The 15,642-nt window shown below is 50.3% G+C and overlaps 1 protein-coding gene across 1 annotated transcript; it reads left to right on the top strand.

Annotated features, from left to right (window-relative positions):
• Positions 1-10,778: 10,778 nt before the first annotated feature.
• Positions 10,779-12,215, top strand: LOC124682262 (AAA-ATPase At3g28580-like). The gene has a single exon (XM_047216982.1). The coding sequence runs from the start codon at positions 10,779-10,781 to the stop codon at positions 12,213-12,215; it is 1,437 nt and encodes a 478-aa protein (XP_047072938.1).
• The last annotated feature ends 3,427 nt before the right edge of the window (positions 12,216-15,642 follow it).

The raw sequence follows: 15,642 nt of genomic DNA, 5'->3' as shown, positions 1-15,642 counted from the left end.
ATATTTTATACTATTATAATAATGCAGATGAATCGGTAATGGATGTACGGTAACCGACTCTCCGGCGAGTTCACTACGGGTTTGAAAGATTTCCTCGTAGTGGCTAATGCGAACAAGCAGAAGGGTTTTGTTATCTGTCCATGTGTTGACTGTAAGAATCAGAAGGGTTACTCTTCCTCAAGAGAAGTTCACCTGCACCTGCTTCGGCACGGTTTCATGCCAAGCTATAATTGTTGGACCAAGCATGGAGAAAGAGGGGTTATAATGGAAGAAGATGAAGAAGGGGATGATTTCATCGATGAAAGCTATCTTGCTCATTTCGGTGATACTTTCATGGAGGATGCTGAAGGTGAAGGGGAAGGTGAAGGGGAAGGCGAAGGTGAAGAAGAGGCACGTGATGAGACCGTTGATGATCTTGGTCGGACCATTGCTGATGCACGGAGACGCTGCGAAACTGAAAAGGAGAGGGAGAATTTGGATCGCATGTTAGAGGATCAAAGAAGGTCGCTGTACCCCGGATGCGATGATGGTCTGAAAAAGCTGGGCTGCACACTGGATTTGCTGAAATGGAAGGCACAGACAGGTGTAGCTGACTCGGCCTTTGAAAACTTGCTGAAAATGTTGAAGAATATGTTTCCAAAGAATAACGAGTTGCCCGCCAGTACGTACGAAGCAAAGAAGGTTGTCTGCCCTCTATGTTTAGAGGTTCTGAAGATACATGCATGCATCAACGACTGCATCCTCTACCGCGGTGAATACGAAAATTTGAATGAATGCCCGGTATGCACTGCATTGCGTTTTAAGATCAGAGGCGATGACCCTGGTGATGATGTTGAGGGCGAGAAACCCAGGAAGAGGGTTCCCGCCAAGGTGATGTGGTATGCTCCTATAATACCACGGTTGAAACGTCTGTTCAGGAACAAAGAGCATGCCAAGTTGTTGCGATGGCACAAAGAGGACCGTAAGTCGGACGGGGAGTTGAGACACCCCGCAGATGGAACGCAATGGAGAAAGATCGACGAGAGAGTTCAAAGATTTTGCAGCTGACGCAAGGAACATAAGATTTGGTCTAAGTACGGATGGCATGAATCCTTTTGGCGAGCAGAGCTCCAGCCATAGCACCTGGTCCGTGACTCTATGCATCTACAACCTTCCTCCTTGGTTGTGCATGAAGCGGAAGTTCATTATGATGCCAGTGCTCATCCAAGTTCCGAAGCAACCCGGCAACGACATCGATGTGTACCTAAGGCCATTAGTTGATGAACTTTTACAGCTGTGGGGCAGACCTGGTGTCCGTGTGTGGGATGAGCACAAAGAAGAGGAATTTGACCTACGAGCGTTGCTTTTCGTAACCATCAACGATTGACCTGCTCTTAGTAACCTTTCGGGACTGTCAAATAAGGGATACAATGCATGCACGCACTGCTTACATGAGACTGAAAGTGTACCTTTGCCAAATTGTAAGAAGAACGTGTACCTTGGGCATCGTCGATTTCTTCCGAAAATTCATCCAGTAAGAAAGAAAGGCAAGCATTACAACGGCAAGGCAGATCACCGGCCGAAGCCTGCGGAACGCACTGGTGCTGAGGTATTTGATATGGTCAAGGATTTGAAAGTCATATTTGGAAAGGGTCCTGGCGGACAATCAGTTCCGAAGGGAGCTGACGGGCACGCAGCCATGTGGAAGAAGAAATCTATATTCTGGGAGCTAGAATATTGGAAAGTCCTAGATGTCCGCTCCGCAATCGACGTGATGCACGTTACGAAGAATATTTGCGTGAACCTCCTAAGCTTCTTGGGCGTGTATGGGAAGACAAATGATACAAAGGAAGCACGGCAGGACCAGCAACGTTTGAAAGACCCTGATGACCGGCATCCGGAATGGTTTCAAGGTCGTGCCGCCTACGCTCGACCAAAGAAGAGAAGGTCATCTTTTTTGAATGCCCGAGCAGTATGAAGGTCCCGTCTGGATTCTCGTCCAATATAAAGGGAATAATAAACATGGCGGAGAAAAAGTTCCAAAACCTGAAGTCTCACGACTGCCACGTGATTATGACGCAATTGCTTCCGATTGCTTTGAGGGGGCTCCTGCCGGAAAATGTTCGAGAAGCCATTCCGCGACTAAAGGTGGGGTCCTATAAAATCGCGCGGCGCGAACCGCCACGGCACTTCTTCTTCTCCGCGCGAACCAGACTGCTGCGCCCCTCGACGCCGCCGCCCTCGACGCGAAGCTCTGCCGCGCCCGACGCCCGCTGCCGCCGCCACACGCCGACGCCGCTCGTACGTCGCCGTCGTCCGCCGCCGCGTGCCTCTCCCCCTTCTCTCACTTCGATCCCGCGCGCCGCCACACACTACCGCGCCGCCGCGCGCTGCTCTCGAGCGCCGCTCGCCGGTAGAGAGAGGGCGGCCGCCGCGTTGCGCCGCCGCCGCCACACGCGCGCGTTGCGCCGCTGCCGCTGCCGGAGCCCGCTGCCGCCGCTGCCACATGCCGCTGCCGCGCGCGCGCTCTCTGCGCCAGAGAGAGAAAGGCCAGGGGCGCCGCCTGGCCCACTTTTTTTTTTGTTTTTTTTTTAATTTGTAACTAAGTTTTTTTAATTAAAATTGTAACTTAATTAATTAAATTGTAAATTTGTAACTAAGTTTTTTAATTAAAATGGTAACTTAATTAAATTGTAACTTAATTAAAGTGTATAATTAAAGTGTAACAAAAAAACTTAGTTACAAACAAAAAAAACTAAAAAAACGGAGCCCTCTCTCTCTCACCGTCCGTGCTCCTCGCCGCCCTCCTCCTCTCCCCTTCCCGCGCGCCGCCGGCCGGCCCTCTCTCTCTCACCGCGCACGCGCCGCCGGCCGCCTCCTCTCCCTTCTCGCGCGCCGGCCTCTCTCTCACCGCACGCGCACGCGCCGTCGATCTCTGCCGTGCCGCCTCACTAAAATTTGTAACTTAAAATTTGTATAACTTAAAATTCGTAACTTAAAATTTGTAACTTAAAATTTGTTCCCGCGGTATCTCTAAGTTTATTTGACTACAAAATTTATTTGAGTTTGTCAAAATGCCACACTCGCATTTTTTGTACCATATATATCATTGACTAATGAGTACCTCTAAGTTTTTGCCTAGATTCTTTTAATACTTTGAAATACTGTTTATGAATATTTAAAAATAAAGGGCTACATATACCTCAGCCTCCCTTTTAAGTTACTCGAACGCATATCACCCACCGCCACCGATCACCCACACCGCCACCGCCCCCCCTTTCGCCACCGCCACCGCCCCCTTCTTCACTTAATTAATTTGTTTTTACTACATGTTTTCAGGACTGACATAATGGCGGACGATAGAGCTGACCCGATTATGGACAACTATGATCCGGACGGTGAAGCCCATATGTTCGGCATCATAAACGGCGATATTCTATATGTGCCGACCGGACAAGAAGAAGATGATATCTCTTCTTATCTGAACCTTGACGGTGAAGATGAAGGGCGCCGTCAGCAAGATGATGCCGAACAAACGTCGATAAACGACGATCTTCAAATGGAAGTAGCAACCACCTTCAGCGCCGAGGTATATATATACATTGAGCCTCTGGTGATACAAACTAACTGATTTGAATAAATATGTGTGTACTAACGCGCGCGACTCTCTTTCTTATTTTAGCCCTCGGCCGGATCGTCGAAACAATCGAGTACGTCGTCAAAGCGTGGCGCAACCAAGATGATGAAACAAGGAGAAACATGCACCATCGAGGTTGTCGACAGTGCAACCGGCAGGCCGCTGGAGCCCCGCAAGAATGCCACCAAGTTTGTCAACCAATGCGGAGCCATTGTTAGAGACAACGTCTCGATCACCGTCCAGGAGTGGAATGAGCCAAAGAAGGCACGAATTGGTTTCACTTTTGTCGATAAGAGAACAAAAAAAGATTACTTCAAGAAGCTTATGAAACATTTCGTTCTACCTCCGGAATACAACAAATTCGATGAGGAGGGTAACAAGATTGAGGAAAACAAGGAGAGGAGGAGGCTAGTCAAACAGTTCGCTCTTCATAAGATGTCCGACGCATTCCGGAAATTCAAGCAAAATCTAGCCCATGACTTTGTCAAGCAGAACAAGACTCCGGATTTCAAAGGACAATATGAGAAACTGAAACATGATTGGCCAGAATTTGTGAAGCAAAAGAAATCGGAGCAGTTCATTCAAATATCGAAAAAAAAATAAGGAAAATGCCGCTAAGAAGGAGTACAATCATATTATGGGGCCAGGAGGGTATCGCCTTTGGGAGCCTAGGTGGGAGAAGATGGAGAACGAGCTGAGGGCGCGAGGAATCCGTCCAGGTACGGAGGGATGGGACCCAAGGGCCAAAAGCTGGTGGTACGGGCATGGGGGAACGCTGAACCCGGAGACAGGGGAGTGTGTTTACCGGGGCAAAATAATTAAACCCACCCAAGCCCTTATTGACGCAATGAGGGATGCTCAAGAGGGGAAGATCAAGTTCAACAGAGAGAACGACACGCTGACAAAAGCCCTCGGGAATCCTGAACACGGAGGACGTGTACGAGGCATGGGGCACATTCCGTGGAAAATAGGGTTCCCCGTAACGATGACCCGTACGGTTACGAAGCCGTAAGAGAAAGATGGATCGGGAAGCAGATGTTGTGGCGCGGTTGGCATCGGAAATGGATGTGATGAAGAAAACCGTGAGTGTACTAGTAGCCGAAAGAGATGCAGCTCGGGCGCAGCATGAAGATCATCCAGCGGATCTCGGAAGCCAGCAGCGGAGAAGCAGCGTGGCATCCACGGAGGCCCCACCGGCTGGTGCAGATGCACGGACGATCGAAATTACTGCACCGGAGCCTCTGGTGGTCGAAATTACTGCACCGGAGCCTCCTCGCTACCCCGTGGACGATATAAAGGAGATGAAAGAATGTCATCTGTATTATCCTATCGGGAACATGTCCATGAAGGTAGCCATCGGCAGTGCTTTACCATGTTTACCTGGAGCACTCCACCACAACAACCCCATTCAAGATGGCTATACTCGTGTCACGGTGGAGGACATAGTCCAAGGGTTTGAGGACCTGGAGATTGACATTGCTACACCTGAAGGGGAGAAAAGACTTGGAGATGTCAAGCGCCATTTCATTCAATGGCAAAAGAAGTTTATCAAGTTTCCAGGCGAGGCGCCAAGGACAACAAGTTCACCTACACCTCCGTCACGTCAGCCGACGCCGCCCCCCAGTCCACAACGTCCGGCGGGTGATCAGCCGCCGCCCCCCAGTCCTCGTCCGGCGGGTGATCAGACGCCGCCCCCCAATCCACCTCCGGCAAAGAAGCAGAAGCAGTCCCTGATTATTAACCTGGACCCTTATGTACCTAAGACCACAAAGGTACCGGAGCCATCACTGAAGCCTCTCCCCATGAGGTCTTGGGAACGTAGTGCCGAGGAAACTGCCGCAGCCGCGGCTGCTAATTATGAGAAATGGAAGGCGGGCTGCAAGAAGAAAAGAGAGCCCGAGCCCAACCCAGTATTTTCTGATGACCAAAAGAAGTGGGCTAAGTCATTTTTGAGCACACCGTCCCAAGCCGCGAAGAATCTGCCTGACGACTATGCACGTGAACTTCGTAGGCAGGCACTCATGTTGAAGGAGAAGGAGAAAGAATTAGCAAGTAAAAAAAGCGGGAAACAAGTTGCACAGCTCGGGGAACAAAGTAAACAATCGATTGCCCCGCTCATAGTGGAAGTCGCCGGTCCGGATGCCCCCGATATCATAGCAGCTGCGGAAGCACAGGGATTGACTGTAACGAGTGCCAGAGAACAAGCGGCCAACTTAGGTATGACTCTTCGTGCAGTGTTAGGCCTTGAGGAGGCGCCAATGAGTGAACCAGTAATTACATATGTGCTGAATGGGCCCCTCGTCGAGCCTGCGCAGGAAGAGGATCTACCTCAACAAATGAAAAATCTGCTAAATTGGTACAAGGGTTACATAAAAAATAAAAACGCCAAAGAATATATTTATGCGGAAGTTAGACATGAGCATCACTTCAAACATTACTATGTAACAATTCATATGAGTGAATTGTTCCAGCTTTTCAATCTGCGCGAGCTCGACAAATCTATTATCAGTTGCTACGTTCTGTAAGTGATTTATTTCTACCCCATCTCGTTCATTGCCTGCACTATATATATGTCCTAACTATATTGTTGTGTACGCTATTATGCAGAATGAAGATTGAGGAATGCAGAGTAAACAACATCCATGATGTTGGGTTCATTGACCCACACATCGTTAATGGATATGTGTTAGAAAAACACCCAGCCGACGTGGAGGAAGACCTGTGGCGGTTTCTTACAAAGCAGGAACTCAAAAGTGATATTCTATTTCCTTACCATTTTGGGTGAGTGTTTCTGTCTTGAGCACATTCTCTTTTGTTTACTCCATGCATGGTATGTGGCTAATCGATGAGTTATGCATGACTGTGCATGTATCGTGTCCGCATGTTCCACTGGATTCTGCTAGTAATTCAATTTCACGACTCCAGAGTTCTCATCCACGACTCTCTGAATATGGATCCAAAGCTTTGGGCCAACATTAGAAAAATGATGCAGAAGTAATTATTTTCATTCATTTGCGCTCTATATCGATCGGCCTATTTCTTTCATTTCCTAATATCAAGTAACTAATAACTCTCTTGTTCATTTAATTTTCTTTGCCTCGTAGGGTTTGGAGACGGTTCGTAAATGAAAAGGTCGGTGAATTCAAAAAAGGGCTACAATTTAAAAGGTCAGTGGCTGGGACTAGGGATATTCAGCCACCGGGGACCAATCTATGTGGATACTATGTTTGTGAGATGATCCGGAGATACACCTCTGAGCGGGTTCCGACTGATAACAATGTCAAGAGGAATAACCTCCGGGAGATGCTTAGTCCAGAAGCTCGCTTTCAACCACTTCAAGAGGAACTAGCTGGATGGTTCAGGAGGGAAGTCGTCGATCCTAAAGGAGAACACTATGTAGAGGACGTAGAACTTCATATGCATTAAATTATGTATGGAAACTTGTTTAAAATTGTATATGGTCATCCGATGATATTGAATATATATTGTATATTCCTCTTGAATTCTTTTCGGTTCTAATTTCAAATTTGATTGAAATTGTACATTCATATGCATGTATGTAGTAACGTAGAATATGTGAAACTCCTTCAAAATTAAAATAAAACACAAAATAAATAAAACAATACAGGTTTGGGGGGGGGGGGGCTAAAACCCTAAACCTGCGGCGGCCTTTAGTCGCGGTTGGCCAGGAGAACCGCGACTAAAGGTCCTCCGCCCCGACGGACTGTTGGCGGTCACGTGGCGCGACTAAAGGGGGGGCCTTTAGTCGCGCTTATTTGGTCGCGGTTGCGCAACCGCGACTAATGGCAGTTGCGAACCGCGACCAAAGCCTCTTTTTCTCCAGTGTGATTTGTGACTATATGATATGTTGTACTTGTCTTGGCTTTGTGTGTATATGATTTAATTCTAATATATATATGCATATGTGGCGGGGATTTGTAATAAGCGGAAACGGGGAAATTTAAGAAAAACTGGAACCATATATGCCTACGGCTACCTCTGCTGTGCCGACGGCCACCTCTGTTGTGCCGACCCGATCTGTGTCGACGAAGCTACGCCGACGGCGGCCGTCGGCACAGGTATACGCCGACGTCTTCTTAGCTGTGACGACGGCTTCGTCGTCTGACTGTTTTCCTGTAGTGACGGTCCTGTGCACATGCCGTGAATTGCGGATCCACGTCCTTCTGGCCGTGAGGATTAAACGGCAGCTTGTATTTTTGTAGCAAGTGCAAACCTGATACCTAATCGACTCTTCAAGAATCAACGCACCAATCTATCCTTAATTTCAAAGCAAACTGTGTTCTACAAACAAGTAAAGTCACCACACTATGGCATCCATTTTTTTAAAAAAAAATAAGGCATTTTAATAAGATTTGTATGAAAAATGACAATTTTACATACTATTAAAAATATTTTCGAACTATATTGCAGCCTGCCGGATGCTATGCCATCGTACTGATATTGCTTCTAAGTTGTGAGGTTGAGACAGAGGCATATGCGGAGAGGGACTACATATTGAGCTGATTCCTTGAAAAAATTGAGGTCAAGCACTAGTTTTCTCAAGGCAAACACCCAAAGCGGGCGTATGAATATATGATAAATTAGAACGGATGGCCACGGTAGTTTACGTACCGACGGACGACAACAAACAAATCTGTGTAGCTTTCATGCATATCTTACTCAAATCAAGAAGATGAGACCCCTGCAGCTAATCAATTCATATTCCCGCAAAAGAAAACTAATCAATTTATGCTTTCGGGGCGTGTAGAAAGAGCACACTCAAAGCGTCTTCCAGCGTGCGTGCATGATATCGACACCCAGCTCGCGGCTCGAATCCACCAACACACAGAGAGAGTCAAGACACACGACAAAGTGCCCACCCAAAGTCCACCACTTCCTGTGGAGGGTTGGGCATGACAGCCTTCCTATGCGATGTACATGGTACCTGAAACAGAAAAGGTACTAGACTGATGTATTTGGTGATGTACATACTATTAAAAATATTTTCGAACTATATTGCAGCCTGTCGGATGCTATGCCATCGTACTGATATGTTGCTTCTGAGTTCTGATGTTGGGACATGGACATATCCGGAGAGGGACTACATATTGAGCTGATTCCTTGAAAACATTGTGGTCAAGCACTTCTTTTCTGAAGGACACCACATATCACAACATGACGAGACTAATTGAGGTGGACTGGAGTCGTTTCGTCCTGGGCTCCCGCGAGTCCCAGGGCGAAACCCTAAATCGCGCCGCCAGCGACCTCCCTCCTCCTCCCCTGCCTCGCCGCCGCAAGAGGGCATCACCAGGCGAAGCCTGGGTGGCGTCGGCGGCGGCGGGGCGTCCTCTCCCCTTCTCGCGGTGATGGCGGCGCGGGCGGCATCGGCGCTTGGAGGCGTGACGCTGGGCGGGGGGCGTGGCGGCGCGGCCGTTCTGCGGCGGCGTGGTGGCTCCGCGGGCTCTTCGGACGCCGGGGCAGCGGCCCTGGGTGGAGAGGCGGCGCTGGCTTTGCGGCAAGCAGCGCGCAGGTGCTGGCCGTCTCCTTGGCCGTGGGGACGGCGAGGAGACGACGGGTGCTGGCCGTGGAGCTTGGGCTGCTCGTCAGCTCCGGCTCCAGATCTGAAGTGGACGCCTCCCTGGACGGGCGCTGCAGGCTGGTGCTGCCTCCCGGTAGCTTCTTGCTGCCGGATCTGGCACCCAGCTTGGTGTTGGAGGTGGGACAAGGACCGGGAGAAATCCCTGGCTCGTCTCGGCAGCCACGACGGCGGCGACGCCTGTGGGCGCCGCCCCCCTCCCTGGAGGCGCTGTTGAGATACTCTTCCCTTCCCTCCCGCCCCTCTACTAACCCGGGAGAAATCCCAAATCCTCTGGATTGAGCGGCAGCGGCGTCGTGGGCGTCGTCACCTTCCTGAAGGTGCCGTTTTAGGGTGAGAGGGGTGAGGGTTTGTTCCAGCTATGGTTGTTCAGCGCTGAGGAGGGGCCTTGGTGATGGCTGGGGGCCCTTCTTCTTCGCAGCTTCTTCATCAACGACGACACCAAGCAGCTTATCTCTTCGTGGGTGATTCCGTGTTCGTGGCAAAGCTTCTATTGGGGAGCGGTGAAGTGCAGTGGCAAGGTTGGCTTCCGGTTCGTGTGGTAGCCTGGTCCTAGTTCATCTTCTTTGCTATAGGGTGAGCGGCTCCATGGCCGACGGTTCGGCGCCCTCCGAGCCAGGGTGAGGGGGCAGGGGCCCTTTTCGGCTATGGAAGAGGATGATCAGGCAATGGTTGCCTCCTGGAGCAGACGTAGGCTCTTCTCACCTCACTGGCCGCTTCTCCCGAAGATTGGTGGCGTCGCTAACCTGGTGCTCCACTCGCGGCTGAGAGCGTCGTCAACTACTTGCTGTTCTTTCTTGTTTCTACCTTTTGTTTGCAGTTTGTTCGCGATGTTGTAAGCTGTTCACAGCATCTTGTACTTGCCGTTAAGGCCTTATTAATTTAAGGCAGGGCTACGGCCTAATGTTTAAAAAATATCACAACATGACAGCAGCCCAGCAAAAGTGAAACAAACTACTAACCAGGTTAGCGCAAACATCCAAATTAATCAGAACGGACGGCCACGGTAGTTTACGTACCGACGGACGACAACAAACACATCGATCTGTGTAGCTTTCATGCATATCTTATTCAAATCAACGATAAGATCAGATCCCAGCTAATCAATTCATATTCCCGCAAAAGAGAACTAATCAATTTATGCTCAAAGCGTCTTCCAGCGTGCATGGTATCGACACCTCAGTTGCTTTCCTTACGGTCTGCGACTTTCTTTGCAAAAAAAAAGACCTTAAGATCCTATAATAATACTAGTAATAGTAGTAAGCTAAAAAGTGTGCCTTTTCACATACAGTAGCAAAAGGCAGAGCTCTCTGTCGCCGCAACTAGCCAATGGCGAGTACCGAGGTACGACCAACCGACGGTGCACATCCTTTCGACCTGGCTCGCAGCCCCAACTAGCCAATGGCGACTTCCCACATTCACCTCCATTGGCCGACTCGTTTCACCAAAAAAAAGGCCCACATCCAGCCCCAACAACAAAGACAAACCACACTCCTCTCTCCCGCTGAGAGACGCAGCGAGCTAGCGTGGCGACGCCAGTGAACAAGCTAGACGCGGCGCGCGGCCATGGAGATGGTCCTGGACTGGCGCTCGGTGGGCTCGCTGATCGCGACTGTCATGGTGTTCCGGACGGCCATGCGGGACTTCGTCCCGCCGGAGGCCGAGCAGTGGCTACGCCGCTTCCTCGCGCGGGTCACCGCCGCGTTCCGGGCCCCCACGGCCACCATCCTCATCTACGAGGCCGACGGTGCCGCCGTCACCGGCGTAGCCAACGACCTTTACGATGCCGGGCAGCTCTACCTCGGCGCGCGCTGCCTCGCCGCGGCCCCCGCCGTGCGCCTCTACAAGCCGCGCGGGGGGAGCAGCACTGTCGCCTCCCTCCCGGACGCGCACACCGCCCACGACACCTGGAAGGGCGTCACGGTGAAGTGGACCTCCACCGCGCGCCCCGTCGACGTGTATCGCGGCGGCCAGGGCCCCTCCGGCGGTGGCGTCCACCGCAGCCTCGAGCTCCAGTTCGTGCGTCAGCACCGCGACTTCGTCCACGACAGCTACATCCCCCACGTCATGGACGAGGCCACCAGGGTGCGGCTCACGTCGCGGGAGCGCAGGCTCTACACCAACGGCGAGGAGTACCAGCGCCTCTGGACCTCCCACGCATTCTCCCACCCCTCCACGTTCGACACACTCGCCGTGGACCCGGCGCTCCGCGAGGAGATCCGTGCCGACCTGCTCCGCTTCGCGTCCCGGCGGGAGCACTACGCGCGCGTCGGCCGCGCGTGGAAGCGCGGGTACCTGCTCCACGGCCCTCCCGGCACCGGCAAGACCAGCCTCGTCGCGGCGATCGCCAACCTCCTCATGTTCGACGTCTACGACCTAGAGCTCACAACCGTGGCCACCAACTCCCACCTCCGCCGCCTGCTCGTCTCCACCACGCCCAAGTCCGTCGTCGTAGTCGAGGACATCGACTGCTCCCTCGACCTCTCCGACCGCAGGAAGAAGGGCGGCGGTAGTATCGTCGACCAAGACGACGACGACAACAACGCGGCGATTGGGCGGGAGGAGTCCATAAGCCTCTCCGGCGTTCTCAACTTCGTGGACGGGCTCTGGTCTTCCTGCGTCGGCGAGCGCCTGATAATCTTCACCACCAACCACCCGGAGCGGCTCGACCCGGCGCTGGTCCGCCCAGGCCGCATGGACCGCAAGATCGAGCTCGGATACTGCTCGCCCGCCGCGCTCCGCGTGCTCGCCAAGAACTACCTCGGAGTTGGCGAGGATACCGACGACGAAGTGAACGGCCTCATGGCCCAGGCCGAGGGCCTGCTCGCCGCTGATGACGACGTGCGCATCACGCCCGCCGACATCGGCGAGGTGTTCATGGGATGCGACGGCGCGGGCGCCTCCGCCGCCTTGAGGAAGCTCGTCGGCGAGCTGCGCCGCAGGAGAGATCACGCACCTGCCCCGGCCGTAGACGCGCTAGCTGCAGCCGAGACGATGGAGTAAGCCGAGAGCGAACGAGATTGACCTGAACTGTGCGTGTTAGAGGTAATCTTGATTAGTGCAGTCGGTTAGAGCTGTGGATGCATGCATGCATGTGCGTACGAGCTAGCTAGGTGTGTGTTCTGCGCGCGTGTTTGAGTCAGGTACGTTAGGACTAGTAGTTAGTCTCTTGGTCATGTCCGTGTACGTGTGCTGTTGAGCTAGTCCGAGCTGTACGTGCTTGGTGTTGAGTCTGTGTAATATGTGTAGGTCTAGGACTCCAAGCTCGGGTGTGCATAGTCTAAGAATTTTTAATAAAAAATGCTCATGGCAAAAAACGATGAGAAAATGAGTATATATATGCAATATTCCCTCGGTAATTTTAAAATACAGGGCATATAATTTAATCAAAAGTTAAAATTTACTAAGGTTTAACTATATCTATTATATACTAAAAGCAATATAAGGGTGTTTTTCGAGACACCAGGTTAATCCACATATGCTTAAAAAATATAAACCGGTGATTTTAATCCTGACGTCTGAGATTAAAAGATAAAAAGTGTTACGTACAACATTATACGTGTACAAAAATAGACTTATGGCCGTAAACACCATATGGGTATTTTAGAATGAGAGAACATATATCTCAAAGAAAAAAAAAGGCTGTCTCCAAAAAAGTTGCGTACCCTTTGGGGTCTGTGTCACGGTGGAAAGGGACTACACTTAAGTGGCAGCGTGATTTTGTGTTGAACCTACTTCGTCCGTATCCCTTAAAACTAAAAAAATCTCTACACATCCCTATCCGGTCATATCTTCAAGAGAATGTTACTTGCTAAAAACGTTTCCTTGCGTGCCTCTTGTTCACGCCATCTGCTGATACATATGGATAGACCCTGCACGCGTGGTATTGTGCTAGCCTGTTTGGCCGTCGGTGTTTAGTAGTTCATGTACGTACTATAATAGCTTGGCGTGCGCGTCGGCTCCGTGGTAGACATGCACGGACACGGCGACCATCATCTAGGATAGGTGCTGACGAGGGTTAACCTCGACAATGCTCATGGATACGGACTTAGGGATTCGGGGAAAGAGTTGCGCTGGTGATTTCGTCGGCTATCAGACAAACAAGGTGGTCCGATGATTGTATTGAGTATGAGACAAAACAATGTTTACAGCAGAGTTATGATGATCTTGTATGCCGGCTCCTCCTAGCCTTTATATAAGAGGCTAGGTTCCAGAGTTCTGGTTGGGTTATATTACAACAGCTATGATTATGCCGGTTTTCCAAGTGAGTCTTTCTTTATCTGGTTCGTGGGCTTTGGATGCTTCCAAACCTTCAATTTTTCATCGGCTTCACCCGAATATGCACCAGGGGTATCAATGGTATGTGCCCAATTAGGCGTAACCATGTCAGTAGCCCCCGAGATTCCATTCGAGTCACAGAGTCGGGTAGAATCTTCAACCCAGACTTAAATCTTTCTGTGAAACTAACCCGATATTTTGAGTAAATAACTTTATTTTTGATATATATTTTGTCATAGGGATATTGGTAAACGAGCCCGGTGCTTCTACGGATTAGGAACCAGTTAATTACTCTTGGGCAAAAATATTATGAACCTACTTCAAACTCGAGTCCCCGGATTCGAATTCGGTATACTGGCGTAATCCAGCTCGGGCCACGGAGGTCTTACCGAGTTGTGAATTCCAGTTTTAAGTTTTGGGTACCCAACGCGTCCGTCGGGATTTTGCATCATATCGTTGATATGGAAAATATCTACTAGAGCACATTCTTGTGTGAGTACTAGGCCACGTAGGACGGATACTGGGGTCTTATCTTCATGTCTTTGCGATCATGGCATTCAGACATTTATCGCGGCAAACACGGCCTGAGATTTTTTATCGAGTGCTTTATTTGGCTGCTGCAATAGCCAAAGTTGTCGGGTTATCAAATATTTCTATTGGGTGCGCAGCATGACGAGTCTATGTTTTTGGTGTTTACCACCAAATAATGGACTCGAAGATTTTCTATCTTCTCCTTTGGCATTTGCTGCTCTGAATTATTTTCTATCGGGTGCGTGGTCAGTGCTCCCGATGGGAGTAGCCCCCGAGGCTATGGTCGGCTACTTGTTGCCGATCATAGGCTCAAAACCTTGTATACTTCAAAATTTTCTTGAGCTGCACAATTAACTTGTTAATGTTCATTCTTTACTTACCTTTGCCTTTTAATCTATTGGGTGCGCGATCAGCGCTCCCGATGGAAGTAGCCCCCGATCATAGGCTCACAAAGTATCTTCTAGTCAAATGTTTTGTCGAGTAAGCCTTCCTCTTCATTTTCGCCTTCGCTCATGACGGCATTGCTGACGATGATGGCGTGTACGAGTTCCTCAGCAGATGCTCTGATTTGACATGTCATTGGTGGGCCCCAACATACGCTGACGAACGCGTGGCGATGCCCACGACTCTTGATTTGACCGAACAGCCACACATTCACCGAGGAGCCGGGAGAAACGGCGCGCAGTAAGTCCCTTGATTTACGCGCAAGTGGAGAAATTTGGCCGGGCGCTGCGTTTCCTTCCACCACGTGGTTGCCGTAGATGTGCGCCGCAATGCCCGTCCCGAGGATTGAACGGTTGTTCTTGATCGACCCTGGAGATAAAGGGATCCCCATTTTTTATTGTGCCTGCTCATTCGCTACTTTCGCAGCCGAAGTTCATCTTCCTCCTCGCGCCATCGCCCTTGCTTTCCAGAGCCCAAGCCACTATTCTCTCTCTTCTTCCAATCACCAATCACTTCCTCCTCCTCCGCCATGGGGAAGAAACATGCCTCTACGCTGTAGATTTTTAAGAACCATCACCAAGCTCAGTCTCGACGGGCTCCTGCTATCTGTTGAATCTGGGGATCAACAACAGAGAAATTGTCGTGCACCTCTGGTGAAAGAACCCGAACAGACAGGCCGTCGTATCTTGTACATGGTGATCATCAGCCATGAAGAACTTTGTGCATCTAGAACTGAAAATGCAATCTTGCTCATGCTTTGAGGCATTACCCATCTCCAGATTTGCTTGTGCGCAACGATCAATATGAAGCAGCAGCCTTGTATGAGCAGCAGGATTGAACTTGTCACTCTTCTTCTTATATTTGTGTTGAGTTTGAGCTATCGGGAGAGCACCACATTTGACTGTCCTAGGAGAAGTCTGAGTATAATATTGCAATTCATCTTCTCCAACCAAATAAATTTTCAGTAAAACCAGATCCATGATGGTGCGTTGCTTCTCATTCCATACTAGGATGTACCAGGCATGTAGCAACAAAAAAGTGGGGCTACCAATTGCTGCAAGCCTAATGCTGAACTGACTGCTTGTGAAAGGAGAAACGGCAGCATACCATGGAGTGGTGCAGATGGAAGTCCAATCCTTGGCGAGGAGATAGAAATTGCACGTCCTGGAACCGCATA

This window comes from Lolium rigidum, unplaced genomic scaffold (assembly GCF_022539505.1).
Source record: "Lolium rigidum isolate FL_2022 unplaced genomic scaffold, APGP_CSIRO_Lrig_0.1 contig_7894_1, whole genome shotgun sequence".
Lineage (NCBI taxonomy): Eukaryota > Viridiplantae > Streptophyta > Magnoliopsida > Poales > Poaceae > Lolium > Lolium rigidum.
This window is presented reverse-complemented; position numbering and strand designations above follow the sequence as displayed.

Bases quoted from the DNA above. Each gene is read 5' to 3' on its own strand.
- LOC124682262 (XM_047216982.1), top strand. From the start codon at position 10,779: ATGGAGATGGTCCTGGACTGGCGCTCGGTGGGCTCGCTGATCGCGACT.